The sequence below is a fragment of the Phascolarctos cinereus genome, unplaced genomic scaffold (assembly GCF_003287225.1).
Source record: "Phascolarctos cinereus isolate Bilbo 61053 unplaced genomic scaffold, phaCin_HiC Scaffold_2;HRSCAF=192, whole genome shotgun sequence".
Lineage (NCBI taxonomy): Eukaryota > Metazoa > Chordata > Mammalia > Diprotodontia > Phascolarctidae > Phascolarctos > Phascolarctos cinereus.
The window spans coordinates 271888813-271902236 of record NW_027555625.1 but is presented as its reverse complement, the minus strand read 5'-3'; the positions used below and the strand labels follow the sequence as shown (position 1 = coordinate 271902236).

Below are 13424 nucleotides of genomic sequence, written 5' to 3'. Positions count from 1 at the left end.
ATCCTAAGGGCCAAGACAATCTTCATTCCCCAGGGAGTCTGTCCCTCAGTGAACTACATCATCATTGCCTCAGAGTCCAGGTCTCATCTTCTGAATGTCTTCTGCAATTACTTTTACAGGCTTTTACTTGGCTCAGACGTGGGAGGGTGGGGAGTGGGGAAATGGGGGGCAATGCATAAGATAAGGTGTCTTCTGGTCACCCTGGGCCTGCAATCTTCTATCCATGAAGTCCTTACTGCATTCACACCAGCAGTGGCTTGGAAAAGACAGTTTCTGTGGCTACTCCCCTTATTCCCAGACCTTCTGGGATGGATTAAAGCTGGATTCCAGGCAAAGAGTGGTGGTCAGTGGACCATAAAGCATTTATTTCCAAACTATAAATAAAACTGCTCTCTGAGCAAAGAAGGTCTCCAGGTTGAGGTCCCAGCCCCTCCACCTTCCCCTAGCTGGGGAATAGTCTACAGTTTACATTTTTTTCTGGCAGTAATCTTGATTATCCCCTGAATTATGACAATTCTTGGTCTAAGAGGTCTTAGGGAACCAATCTAGGGGAACCAGCCCATTCCTATCACCCACTGTGACCCCTACCCAAGTCTTGCCCTTCTCAAGGCCTGGTAATATATCTACTTCACCCTGATGGTCCACACAGGTCTCATTTGGTCCTGGATACCAAGAACACGACTATAACAGCCATTTCACCCATCATCTTCCATACTGATACGTTATATCAGCAGAGTCCCAGTCTGGGCATCACAGAGCCCACTGCTGCCCATCTGATGAGGCAGGGCACTTGGATCTGCCTACATGGTTGGCTACCAATGGTGTACAAAGAAGAATCAGTGCAGGAAAGGGGTGGGATGGTACAGGCTGTACCAGCCAGGCAGGTCACTACTGCCCCTGGGCCACAAAGTATTTTTCTCCCTCATCCTCATCTTCCTCGTCACCAGGCTCCCTGTTCCGCAGGAGTAGTTCCAGGTCAGAGCTGGAGACAGGCCCTTTGTGGGGCTTAGGACCACTTTCACCTTTGGAGATACAGGGAAAGAGACAATTACTAAAACTGGGTTGGCTTTCTGGCTTCTGTGCATCAACCGCAACAGAGGGAAGCCAACTGTGTGCTTGCTGAGGCACAGAGAGCTATCCGCCCACCTGCTCCACAGATGCCAGTGCTTCCCCCAAAGGGGTGCAAGTAGAACTCGGAGGTATACTTCCAGCATTAGATTAAAAGCTTAAACTAAGCATTTGGGGGGTGTTGGTAAGGCACAATCCAGTGAGGACTACTGTGGGAAGCCAAGAACAACTTGTTCCATCTTCACAGAGAGGAAGGCCACGCAAGTGGAAACCTACTGGGTATGTGGAGAATGCCACTGAGGGGCTGAAGATGCTGAGCAGCACTCTATATTACCTTTGGAGTGGAGGGCTTTGAGGGTGATGTGGAGGGATATCCCAGACAGACAGAGGGCAAAGCCCAGCCAGTTCAGCAGGCTGATCTGGTCTCCCAGCAGATGAGCTGCCAGCAGTAAAGTACAGACTTCCTGGAGGAAGAGAGGCAGGAAGCAAAAAGGTGATTGGCAAGAGGAGGGGGCCCCTATACTCAGAGGCTTCATATCAGGAATTCAAGTCTTTGGAATGGAACAAAAACAGGATGGATAAGAAAAGAAAGGCTGCAGGAGAGAAAAGTATTAATCTTCAGCACAAGAATAATAACTTACACGTATACAGGGCCTTACAGAATACAAAGTGCTCTGCCATTCTTTGGGGGCAAAATATTAATACCCCCATTTCACAGATGATCATAATGAGACCCAAAGTGGCTAAACAACTTGCTTAAACTCACATGGCTATCAAGTAGCAGAGCCTGGATTTGAACTAAGGCCAATCCTCTTTTAATTACACCAGAAGTGTCAAAGTCAAATAGAAATGAGGGCCACTAATACATACATTAGGATTCCCGCGAGCTGCACATTGACTAAGTTTTAAGATGTAATATTATCTATGTTTTACTATATTTTAATTTATTTTGTTAAATATTTCCCTTCTATTTTAATCTGGCTTGGGCTGTACATAGGAAATCCATCCCTGCCTCCCTTGAATGTCTCTAGTGCTTACCATCCACTAAAATCCAATAAATGACATCTTTTTAAAAGATCCTTCTGTGAATCCAAAATGGCAAATGGGAGCCAGGGAGAGATTCAGAACCTTTAGTGCTGCAAACCAGTGCCAAGACCTTTATGTTCCACATGGTTCTTTCACTGGAAACCTGAAGCTCTAGAAGCTCTTTGATGTTTTTAACAGGATATTCCACAGGGCAGACAGATGTGTGGCTCTTAGATTGATGATGAGTGCAAATGTGCCTCCTTAACCTATCTGTGAGGACCAATGTTCTACAGATTCACAACCTCTTGGCTATGAGGTAGCGTGGGATAGGAGAAGAGCAACAGATTTTTGGTCTGAGGACCTGGATTCAAATTCTAACTCTGCTACTCAAAAGTGGCCCCTTAGGTAAACGACCTAACCCCTCTGACCCTCTGTCTCCTCATTTACAAAAAAGGGAAGGGAGTAAGAAATTGGACTAGATGGTGATCTCTAAGGTTCTTTTCAGTTCTATATCATATTATCTTCGAAGACACCACTGCCCCTCCCATCCCCCAGTAAAACCATACCCAAGGTCCATCCTAATCTTTGGACAACAAAGTTCTTTTCTCTTGGGAGGACTCTCCCAGCTTCTTGGCCTTTTCATGATGTTGAGAGAGGCAGTATGGTATATAACAGTGTTCTGGACACACGGTCAGGAGGCATGGGTTCAAATCCCAGATCAAACAGTTACTAGTTGTGAGGCCTTGGAAAAGCCACTTCACCTCTGACCTTCAGTTTCCTACTCTGTAAAATGAGGATAACAATCCTTATACCACCTACCACATAATTATTGTGCAAATATGCTTTGGAAACCTTTAAGTCACCACTAAAGTGAGCTACAATGTTGAAAGCAACCCTTAGTCTCCTCATACCTAAAATGGAGTCAACAATCCTTGTATCAACTACCTTAAGGTTTTGAGGAAAATGTGTTGTAAACTTGAAAGGGTTAAGTAAATGTGAGAGATGATGATCTGGCTTGAGATCCAGGGAGACAGCCCCTGCTCTCGCTGGGAGCCCACAGAGGAGGCAGCATGCGATTATCTGCAGGCAGACAAACTGGCGGTTCTGACTTCCAGTTCTGCTCCTTATGTGATTCCTGGAACGCCAAATCCTCTCCCTGGGCCCCAGTTTCTTCGTCTATGGAACAAGGGAGTTGCTGACTAAGATCACCTTCAGCTCTAAATCCTACAACCTACCTTAAAAATCCCAGCAATGGAGAGGGTCAGGCTGGAGGTTCTGGAGACTAATAGGAACTCTGAAAAGCCCAAGCCAAAGGCAAGTATCCCACCTAAGAAGAGAGACCCAAGTATACCCAGGAGGAGCCCTGGGTCCTGGAAACGGAAGATTTTCTCAGATGTAGACAAATGTAGACCTGAAAATGACAGGAAGAGAGATTGTAATGCCAAGTTCCAGGTGTGTTCATGTCCCTAAAAGTACTCACCCAGAATGAGTGGGAGAGGGGGGATAAGAAAGGGGAGCGAGCTATGTGTCATCTCATACACATCCAGAATGTAAGGTCCCTTAATGGCAGGAATTGACTTTTGTTTTGTCTTCCTAGCACCTAGAGAAAGATGCCCTGAACACAGTAGTAGCTTAGTAAATATTTGCCAAGTTCAATGAAATTTAAAGTGAGATTTGCCATCATCAACTGGTACTTCCTCAGTATCAGTTGTGGAAATGGGGCTATGTAAGACCCTGGGAAAATAGATCTGAAACAAAAATAATGTAGCACAGATTATAAGTTTATAGATTTAGAGCTGGAAAGAGCCTTAAAAGCTGTCTCGTCGAACCCTCTCACTTTACAGATGAGAAAACTGAGGCCCAGAAAAGTGAAGGTACTTGCCCAAAGCCACATATGTTCTATGTGGCAGGGCCAGGGTTCAAACCCAGGTTCTCTGACTGCAAATCCCACAGCTGGGGAAAAGTGATCACTACAAAACAACTCAGACAGAGGGTCTGAGGGGTTCAGGAGGCCATCTCAAGACTAAAGCAATAAAAGTCATTTTAGGGGGTACCTCAGCATTGACACCTGAAAGAAAATGTCCCTCTTAATTCAGAGATGATGGTCATGTTTGTCCTCTACTCACATCAAATAAATGTTTTAATAAAATATGGTCATCACTGGAGGTAGCTGTGGTAAAGTAGAAAGAACACTGCATTTGCAGTCAGAAGACCTAGATTCAAATCCTAGCTCTTCCATGTACCTCTGTAACCCTGGACATATTATTTAACTTCTCTAGGCTTCAATGTCCTCAATTCTAAAACAGGGTTAATAATACCTATACTACTTATACTGGGTAATTGTAAGAGTCAATAACGCAATGTAGATAACATGTTAAAAGTCAACAATTTATCTGGTAACAGTCAAGAGACCTTTGGGCCTAGACTAGCAATACCGCCAGTCATGCATTTGGTCTCTCTAAGCCTCTTAGTCCAAAACAAGAAACACAGAATTCAGAGCTAGAAGGAATCCTGAATGACATCTAGTCCCAATTCTTTTATTTTACTGATGAGGAAACTGAGGCCCAGAGAGGGAAAATGACTTTCCCAAAGCTACAAATGTATTAAGTAGGAGAACCAGGATTCAAACCAAGGCCCTCTGATTGTTCTTTCCATTATATCTTCTGTTCCCATTTACCTCCTGTTAAAGAAGGTGACATATAGGACACACCCAAAAAATACTTTTCCTGAAAATGCTCTAAATCACTATTGATTAGAGAAATGCAAATCAAAATAACTCTGAGGTACCACATCACACCTATCAGATTGGCTGACATGACCAAATAGGAAAATGATAAATGTTGGGGAAGATATAGGAAAATTGGAACACTAATGTATTCTTGGTGGAGTTCTGAACTGATCCAACCATTTTGGAGAGGAATTTGGAACTATGCCCAAAAGGCTATACAAATGTGCATACCCTTTGACCCAGCAACAGCACTTCTAGAGCTGTATCCCAAAGAGATCATAACACTGGGAAAGAGACTCACATGAACAAAAATATTTATAGCAGCTCTTTCTGTGGTGGCAAAGAATTGGAAACTGAGAGGATACCCATCAATTGTGGAATGGCTGAACAAGTTGTGGTATATGAATGTAATGGAATACTACTGTTCCATAAGAAATGATGAGCTGGCGGACTTCAGAAAAACCTGAAAAGACTTGTATGGTCTGATGCTGAGTAGTGAGCAGAACCAGGAGAACATTGTACACAGTAATAGCCATGCTGTTTGACGACTAATATTGATAGACTTAACCCTTCCCAAAAGACTCATGATGGAGAATGCTATCCATATCCAGAGAAAGAACTATGGAGTTTGAATGCAGATCAAAGCATACTATTTGCTCTTTTTTTTTTCTTCTGCTTTGTTTTGTTTCTTCTTTCTTGTGGTTCCTCCTTTTGGTTATAATTCTTCTTTATAACAGGATTAATGTGAAAATATCGTTAACAGAAATGTATATGTTGAGCCTATATCAGATTACGCACCGCCTTGGGGAGGGAGGAGGAAAAAATTTAAAACTCAACAGCTTATGGAAGTGAAAACTAAAATTAATTAATTTTAAAAAATATTTTTTCTGTTTATGCCTGAAATGTGCTTTGAGCTCTCTGGAGCAAAGTACTTAAAAAATTCCAAGCAGTGGTGGTAACCACAAGCAAACAGACTTCCAATGTAGGCCATCAGGCCTGATGCTAGCTAGGCTCAGCAGTACTGCAAAAGCAGCAGCAAATTGAAGGGAGTTCAGGGAAGAGCATAAGTAACGAAGGCGCCTGGGGGATTAATTTAGCAGAAAAGATTAAAGGAACTAAATCCATGCAGCTTTGCTAAGTGACGACTAAGAGGGGCATTATGATGAGGGTTTGCAGAGATGTGAATGGTGTAAACATCAAGAAAGGGAGGGGGAAGTTTCTGTGTGGCACAAGGTGCTGTGATGAAAGAATGGGGAGAAATTTGAAGAGGCAAAATTTTGGTGACATAATAGAAGCTTCCTGAACAACTGAGCTAAAGAATAATTTTACTATGGAATTAGAAAAATCACAGTCCAAGCCATACCTGAACCAAAATCTGCCCTACAACTTCGCCGCCATGGGGTCATCTAGCTGTTGCTTGAAAACCTCCATGATGGGGACTCACTAGCTCCAGAAGAGCCCAGGACATTCTGGACAGCTCCAATCGTTAGCACGTTTTTCCTTATGTGGAACTGAAATCAACCTCCCTCTAACTTCCCCCCATTGCTCCTGGGTCTGTCCTCTGGGGCCAAGCAGAACAAGTCTGATTGCTCTTCCACATGACAGACCTTAGCACCTGAAGACAGTGATGATGCTTCCCCCCTCCCCCCACCCCACGTCGTCTATTCTCCAAGCTTTTAAACATCCACAATTCTTCCACTTCTATAGGCCTCAGTTTCCTCTTCTGTAAAAAGAAGCGGGTGAGACAAGATGATCCCTAAGGATTTTTTTCCCCCAGTTCTAATTGCCATGATTCTTATTTGAACCAACAGAGGCTCAGAGAGACCAAACTACCCACAGAGAGTTGGTGGCATCGCTAGCTGAAGCTCAAAGGTCTCCTATCTTTCTCTGGCAATCAGCTAGTTCATGCAGCTATCAGATAAACTGCTAACATTTATTTAACAGGTCACAGCTTATAAAACTCTTTACATCATTACCTCTTTTGAGAACTCTTTGAGGTAAGTAGGACAGGTAGCATCCATTACCTCTGTTTTAGAGGTTAAGTCTTTCTTGCTTGCTCACCATGCCCAGACAAGCTCCGGTTTATGTCAATGTCACTGTGAAATGTGACAGTCAGAATTGAACATAATAACCTTCTGGCTTGTGCAGGGCCCCTGTGCTTAGAGTAGAAATCGATGCAGGACAAACGACTCCCTGCTCAGTCTATGACAACAGGAACTCTCAGTAGTGGGCAAAGGCAGAGCTGAAGAAAGACCCTAGAATACATCCAATGGCCCTCAACTGACAGGAAGAGGAAGGAAGCTGCAGTAAATCTCAGGCTGCAAAATACCTGTATTCTTTCCCTCTACCTCCTTGAGAGGCTGGCAGAGAGAAAGAAAGTGCCCCTTTATTGCTCCCCTCTGTCTAATGTGACAGCCCAACATACCTTCAAAAACAGCAAAAAGGGGGAAGAGTCCCAGAAACATGAGTGGCTGCAGGTGATACATGGTGTCAATAGGATTTTGGAGACCTGAAGAAGACAGAGAGAGAAAACCCATCCTAGTTCTGACCAGCATTACTTCCTAATCCAAGAGCCATACCATCCCACCCATGCGATGGTCTCAATATACTCACCTAGTTCAGCCTTCTGTAGGAGGATCTGGGTAAGGGTCCATCGAATTCCTCCAATGAACGAGGCCCCTAGCACCAGGGCAAATCCCTCTCCATTGAACTGTGTGGACTTATAAGTGAACATGAAGAGGCCACCAGCAATAAGCAGGACCACCAGGACTAGCGCTGCCCGCTGTTGGGATGGGAAGACATTGTCTATCATCTTGAAGGACCTGGGTTCTAGAGCAGCAGCAGCAGGATAAATGGCTCACAGGATTAAGCTCAACCATCTCATTTTAGAAAAGAAGAAACTGAGGCCCAGAGAGGTAAACTAATTTTCCACGGTCACAAAAACTCATGTTAACTTTCACACAGAACTTTTAAGGTTTGCAAAGTGCTTTCCTCATAAGAACCCAGAGAAGTGGGTAACACAAATATTACATATGCCATTTTTGCAGATGACAAAACCAAGACTCAGGAAAATCACAGCTAATGAATAATGCAATTGGGAGTTGAACCCATGTTCTCTGGCCCCAAATCCACTGCTCTTTCCACTACCATCATAAAAGCTTAACACACTTGGAGCTATTTACTGCAGCCACCTCCTGCGGCAGGAAATTCTCCCATCTGCCTGTGATCTTCTCCTCTGGCCCCTCACCCTCCAAAGCAAGAAAGCAGTTTGGAGAGGACATAGGGAATCCTAGCGTTCCATCCAGGCCTGACTCTGATCTACCCCACCACCCAACCGACAAGCTCCAGCCTACTTTCTCTTCTTAATTCTTAACACTAGGGAAGGGATTGGAGAGGACAGAGCACAAAAGCAAACAGAGAAAGAGCTGAAGGGGAAGCTGAGGCCTCACCAGCTCCTCCAGCTTGAAGATCAGAGAGAAGATCAAAATGAAGAGGACTGCCGAGGACTTGGTCATTGTGTACCTGGAAGTGAAAACTGCAGAGTCACACACTGCTACAGGGCCCATGGCCACAAGCTATGCAAGAAGGGTAGGAAAAAGGGCATCATTTGCTTTGCCCAGGAGGGTGACTGGGTAGGTGAGTTCTGCGCAGGCCAGCAGGATGGCCTGGGTACAAAGGGCACCAAGAAGCCAAACTCTGTGCAGACTGACTGACAAGTGACCTTCAGTGAGGGGAAAAAAAAAGAGCTGTGACTAAGAGGCCTGGGACTATTGTCAGGAGAGAACAGCTGCATCCTGACATTGAGCTCTCCTAACTCTAGGATTTACCTGCAGCTCAGCAAGGGAGCCAGGGCTGGGAGGAAACAGAAGAAGAGTAGGGAGGAGGAATGAATTCTGCTCTCCTAAGCCAAGAATGAAGATAAGGAACAACTATCCCTCTTGCTTCTCCCCCCATTCCCCACTGTGCCCATTTCACATAATGCTAATGTGGTCTCATGCATGCCAGTCAGTGGGTCATTTATCTTAACTCCCTCTTCTTTCTCATACCATGGCAATGGCCAGTCTGTCTGGGTCCCCTGACTTCCCCACGCCGCCAAGACAGGCAGGCCCCAGGGCTCAGCACCCCGTATGCGCTGGGCTTACTGACGAGGCTGGAGTTTTCCAGGACAGCTGCTGGGGGCCAGAGAGAAGCTGAGAGCAAGGACTGATCCCAGAGTGGTGAAGCAGCCGGCCCATCAGTCGGACGTGAAGGCAACCCGCTGGACAGACACAAAGAGCTCAAAGACTGAAGGGAGGGTGGTGGGGAGCAGGCCGATACTCACAGTGAGACGGTGATGTACAGGAAGCTCCAGTTAGACAGACCCACGTCAAGTGCCGTTGCCAAAGCTACCGAAAGAAGAATCGGCCTGTGGAAAGGACTGATCTCTTCCCTAGGTGCCAAGTTCACTTCTGAATTGGAGATCAGGTGCAGAAGGGGCTGACTTCCAGCTTACCCACTGGCCCTCAAACAGTAACACTAAGAACAACTCACAGCTCTAAGATACTTTAAGGTAATACAACTGCCTACAAAGTGGACAGAGGTGGTGCAGCAGCACAGTCATTATCCCCCAGGGAAGGAGGAAAAGGACCAGACCTGTAGAACAAACTCCTGGTGTGAAATGCTTCCAGAGGAGCATCTGCTCTACAATGTATAATCTCAGAGAGTTGTCTGGGGCACTACAAGGTAACAGGGGCCCACAGCCAATCTGTGTCAAAGCGAAAGACTTAAACTCAGAACATGTTGACTCTGATGCCAGCTCTTTAGCTACGCTATACTATGCTATGGCTGCCTGTCTGCAACCTCATTTGAGCCCCATGACAACTCTGTGGGGTAGGTAACCACAGATGCTATTATGTTCAAATGAGTGAACTGAAGCTCAGTAGTTAAGTGATTTGCCCAAGGTCATACTGCTCTGAGATTCCAAGTCCAGGCCAAAAAAGGAGGTCAGAGCAGGGGCAGTGACTGTCTCCAGGTCTTCTCACTCCCTAGATGGTCAGTACCCACCCTGAAGCCCACACTGCCTCCGAACGTACCTGTGGGAGCTACTCTCTGGAGGTAGTCGGCCCAGCTCAGCACCACTCGAGGGCGCTGGTGGCAGCACTGTGCCAGCGCTCGGGACAGAGCCGAGAAAAGGAATATCACTACGAGATGAAGCAGGGTCATGAAGAGAGGGAAGTGGAAACTCTAAGGGAAATTCAAAATAGAACCAATTGTCAGGAGTTTAGGCTCCAGAAAAGCAGTTTTTCTCCTTCCCATCTTTCATGTGCACCTATATCTTCTTTGGTCTCTCCCCTCCAGCCGGCACCCACTTTGTCCTCATGCCCTCCAACCTTGCACCCACATTCCACCTCACCCCCCAGGGGTGGGTACTTGTGTTGAGCACCACTGAGGCCCAAGAATTACCTTCATTAGCCATTTGTTGTAGAAGGTGATGCCAATGGAGAAGCAGTAGTAGAGAAGTACCAGTCCCAGAGTCAGCATCACCTTCCAGATGAAGGTCAAGCCAAAGGTCCACCTCCCCATTGGCGGCAACAGTGACTCTCCAAACACCTTTTTGTCCACTGGTGAGTGGCAGAGGTGGGACTAAGCAGCTACTGCCCTGGCTGGACGCCAGCCCTCTCGCTTGAAGCCAATACACAAAGCAAGAGTTGGCTGTGCTGGACCAAGAACTTCAGCGGAAACATCTCTTATCAGTGGTGGTTCTCTCCCAGTTGAAGGCTTAACACGGCCATATGATCATGAAAGCTCTGGCCTATGCTGAGGACTCTCTCACCTCAGGGGCTGGTGAACAGCACCTACCCACACCATGGCTATCTAGATGCAGAGCTCACAGGATTCTGGATTTCTTGCTACAAAAAAATAAATAAGAAAGAAGTTTGAGTTCATCCATCAGCAGAACTATACGTCTCCCACAAATGTGTGCAAATGTTCCTCAACTTAGGCATTTCAAGAAGTATGCTTCACCCTTGAAGGAGTGAAAGGACTAGTGGAAGAATTTATACCAAACACTAGCACAAGCTCCCTGCCAATCTGATATGGGGGAAGGGGGAGCAGCTAGGTGGCACAGTAGATAGAGCACTGGCCCTGGAATCAGGAAGACTTGAGTTCAAAACCAGCCTCAGACACTAGCTGTGTGACAGTAGGCAAGTCACTTAACTCTAATTGCCTCCACCCCCCAAAAAAAAAAATCTGATATAGGGAACAGTGTACCTTTAAATGGTCCTAAAACCAGCCATATAACTAGTCCTTATTTCTATGGTCTCTATTTCATGATCTCAAAATTAAAAAATGTTTTCTAAACCAACCACCTCCAAAGCATGGTGGACCATAACACAGAGCCTAGATACAGAGGGGGAAGGGACCTTGGAAGACATCTAGTCCAATTCCATCATTTTACAGATGAGAAAACCTAGAGCCAGGAATGTTCAATGATTTGACTAAGGTCACCCAGGTGGTAAGTGAGAGAGCTAGGACTTGAAAGTAGGTCATCTGACTCCAAATCTAGTGCTTTTTCTCTATCATTCAGTAACAGGCCAGAGACATCTTAAGACCAAGATAGGAATTCAGGGAGCAAAGAAGGTAGGCCTTCCTAGAAAGAAGCTACTGGAGAACTGGATTTGGTGGGTGTTTGTAAAATGGGCCTTCTGGAGCCCTATTCCATCATGAAAATCAGCTGAGAAATAGCAACCAATCATAGGATTACAGATTTAGATCTGAAAAGGATCTTAGAAGTGATTTGGTCCAATATTTTACAGATGAGGAAACTGAGGTCCAGGAGAAGGGACTTGCCCATATTCCCATAGATAAGCAACTGGCAACTGGAGTTGAGAACTGAACCCGGGTCATTTGACTTCAAACCTAGCATACTTCCCAGCACTCTACACTGTGCTGCTTCTCTAAAAAACAGAACAAAACAAGAACTCATAAATCCTCCCCCTTAATAGTATCATTCTCTTATAGGAATCCTCCACCCTCTCAAACACCCCTTACAAGTTAGTACACCTTTACTCAGTTTATACCTTCTCACTTCCTAGACTTTTTCCTCCTAACTATGCAAATCTTATTTGCTTTTCAAGGTTCAGCTCAAATCCCACCTTTACAAAACCTTCCCTGGCTCCTTAGCCTATGGACTCCTCTGTTGTTTTTTGACTATACATTTGATTATACATTTAACATTCCTTAAAGTCATAGCACCATCAAATAACAGCACCGGTAGAAACACAGTACAACTACATCATTTTATTCATTAGAGGAAAGGGAACAGAAAAAGGAAAATGAATTGTCCAAAGTTACACAGTGAGCTGGAACTAAAGTCCAAATCCCCTGATTCCCAATCCTCAACAAGTAGTCAAATTTGAAGGAAATAGGATGGGGGGCATAATGCTAGAATGTCAAAGCTGGAAACAATTTCATTAAGAGACTAGTCCAATCTCCTCATTTTACAAAAGATAAAACAGCCTAGAAAAAAGGAAATTACTTGTCCAGTGTCCCAGTGGGTCTTAAATAGCTCATCTTTTCCTGCAGTTTTTTTTCTCCTCGACTACTTTAACAGTGTCCTCCCATCAAGAACTCTAAAGCCTTTTCATCAGCTTTCTCAATATCTAGCACACAATAAACACTAAATAAATATTCGCTGAACCAACACTAAATAAACATTTGTTGACTGATAAAACTTACCTGGGTAATGCAAAGGGCACTCAACTTAGAAGGAGAAGACCTAGTTGGTTCTGGGTAATTTACTTTCTAACCTCTGACAGGTCATTTCTCTTTTCTAAGGCCTGATATTCGCCATTTGTAAAACTTAAGGTCTGGACTCGACGATCCCAGAGGACCCTTCCAAGTCAAGTCAAGTCAACAAGCATTTATTAAGCGCCAACACGTGCCAGGCCCTGTGCTAAGCGCTGGTTATTCAAAGATAGAAAAAAACTGTCCCTGACCTCAAAGAGCCTACAGTCCAATACTCCTGGGGTGCTGTCAAATAGAATACTGTGGATGGAGAAGTGGAAGAGACCACATTCTGGGGCACCGCCCGCTTATCTGACAGAGGAGGAAACTGAGGCGGGGAGAGGCAAGGTCATTCCCAAGAGCCTTTGGGGCCTCCCCAGGGGTGGGGGCCGCTCAGGTGCAGCACAAACCTGAGGGTCCCCCGGAGTTGTTATTCCGGGGTCGGGGGGGGGCTCCCCCTGGTGACGGGCCTGGCTCCGGAAGCCTCCCCGGTGTCGGCGGCCCAGCGCCAGGGCCGGCTCGGGGTGAGGACTGGGAAGCTGGAGGAGCTTCCTTCTAGCCCCGGGCTATGCCCGCGGGGCCGGACTCTAGGCTCCCCGCCCGGCCCTGCCACGCCCTCGGGCGCCCCGCTGCCGCTGCCCGCTGGAGCCGAGGCCAGGACCCCGCCCTCACCTTCCCTTCCTCCCCGTTTCCTTGGGCCCACGGCAGCTGCCTGGGCCCAGCCCCAGCTCACCTGCGGCCAGGCAGCTCTAGACGTGGCTCCTCCTGCCGGAAGTGCGAACCCGGCTCTTGCAGTCGCCATATTGGGAAGGCGGGAGAGCACTTCCGGCGGAAGCGG

General features: G+C 46.1%; 1 protein-coding gene across 5 annotated transcripts; it reads right to left on the bottom strand.

Annotated features, from left to right (window-relative positions):
• Positions 1-338: 338 nt before the first annotated feature.
• On the bottom strand, positions 339-13424 carry SLC35H1 (solute carrier family 35 member H1). 5 transcript variants are annotated; one of them, XM_020965455.1, is made up of 10 exons: positions 13320-13424; positions 10265-10710; positions 9895-10045; positions 9144-9207; positions 8272-8344; positions 7436-7604; positions 7248-7331; positions 3330-3505; positions 1403-1532; positions 339-1022 (listed from the first exon to the last, which is right to left on the bottom strand). In XM_020965455.1, the coding sequence occupies exons 2-10, from the start codon at positions 10382-10384 to the stop codon at positions 889-891; spliced, it is 1101 nt and encodes a 366-aa protein (XP_020821114.1). In that variant the 5' UTR covers positions 10385-10710; positions 13320-13424; the 3' UTR covers positions 339-888. The 5 variants fall into 5 exon arrangements, with proteins under 5 accessions (XP_020821114.1, XP_020821115.1, XP_020821116.1 ...); XM_020965456.2 differs by lacking the exon at positions 13320-13424 and adding an exon at positions 12997-13243; XM_020965457.2 differs by lacking the exon at positions 13320-13424 and adding an exon at positions 12539-12955.

What these genes read in the sequence shown, in the direction of transcription:
- SLC35H1 (XM_020965455.1), bottom strand. Translation starts at nt 10,384, where the DNA reads ATGGGGAGGTGGACCTTTGGCTTGACCTTCATCTGGAAGGTGATGCTG. An exon ending in CCAGAGAGTAGCTCCCACAG is followed by an intron (nt 9,208 to 9,894) that starts GTACGTTCGGAG and finishes TTCTTTCGGTAG; the next exon opens with CTTTGGCAACGGCACTTGAC. An exon ending in CCATTGCTGGGATTTTTAAG is followed by an intron (nt 1,533 to 3,329) that starts GTAGGTTGTAGG and finishes CTCTTCCTCCAG; the next exon opens with GAAGTCTGTACTTTACTGCT.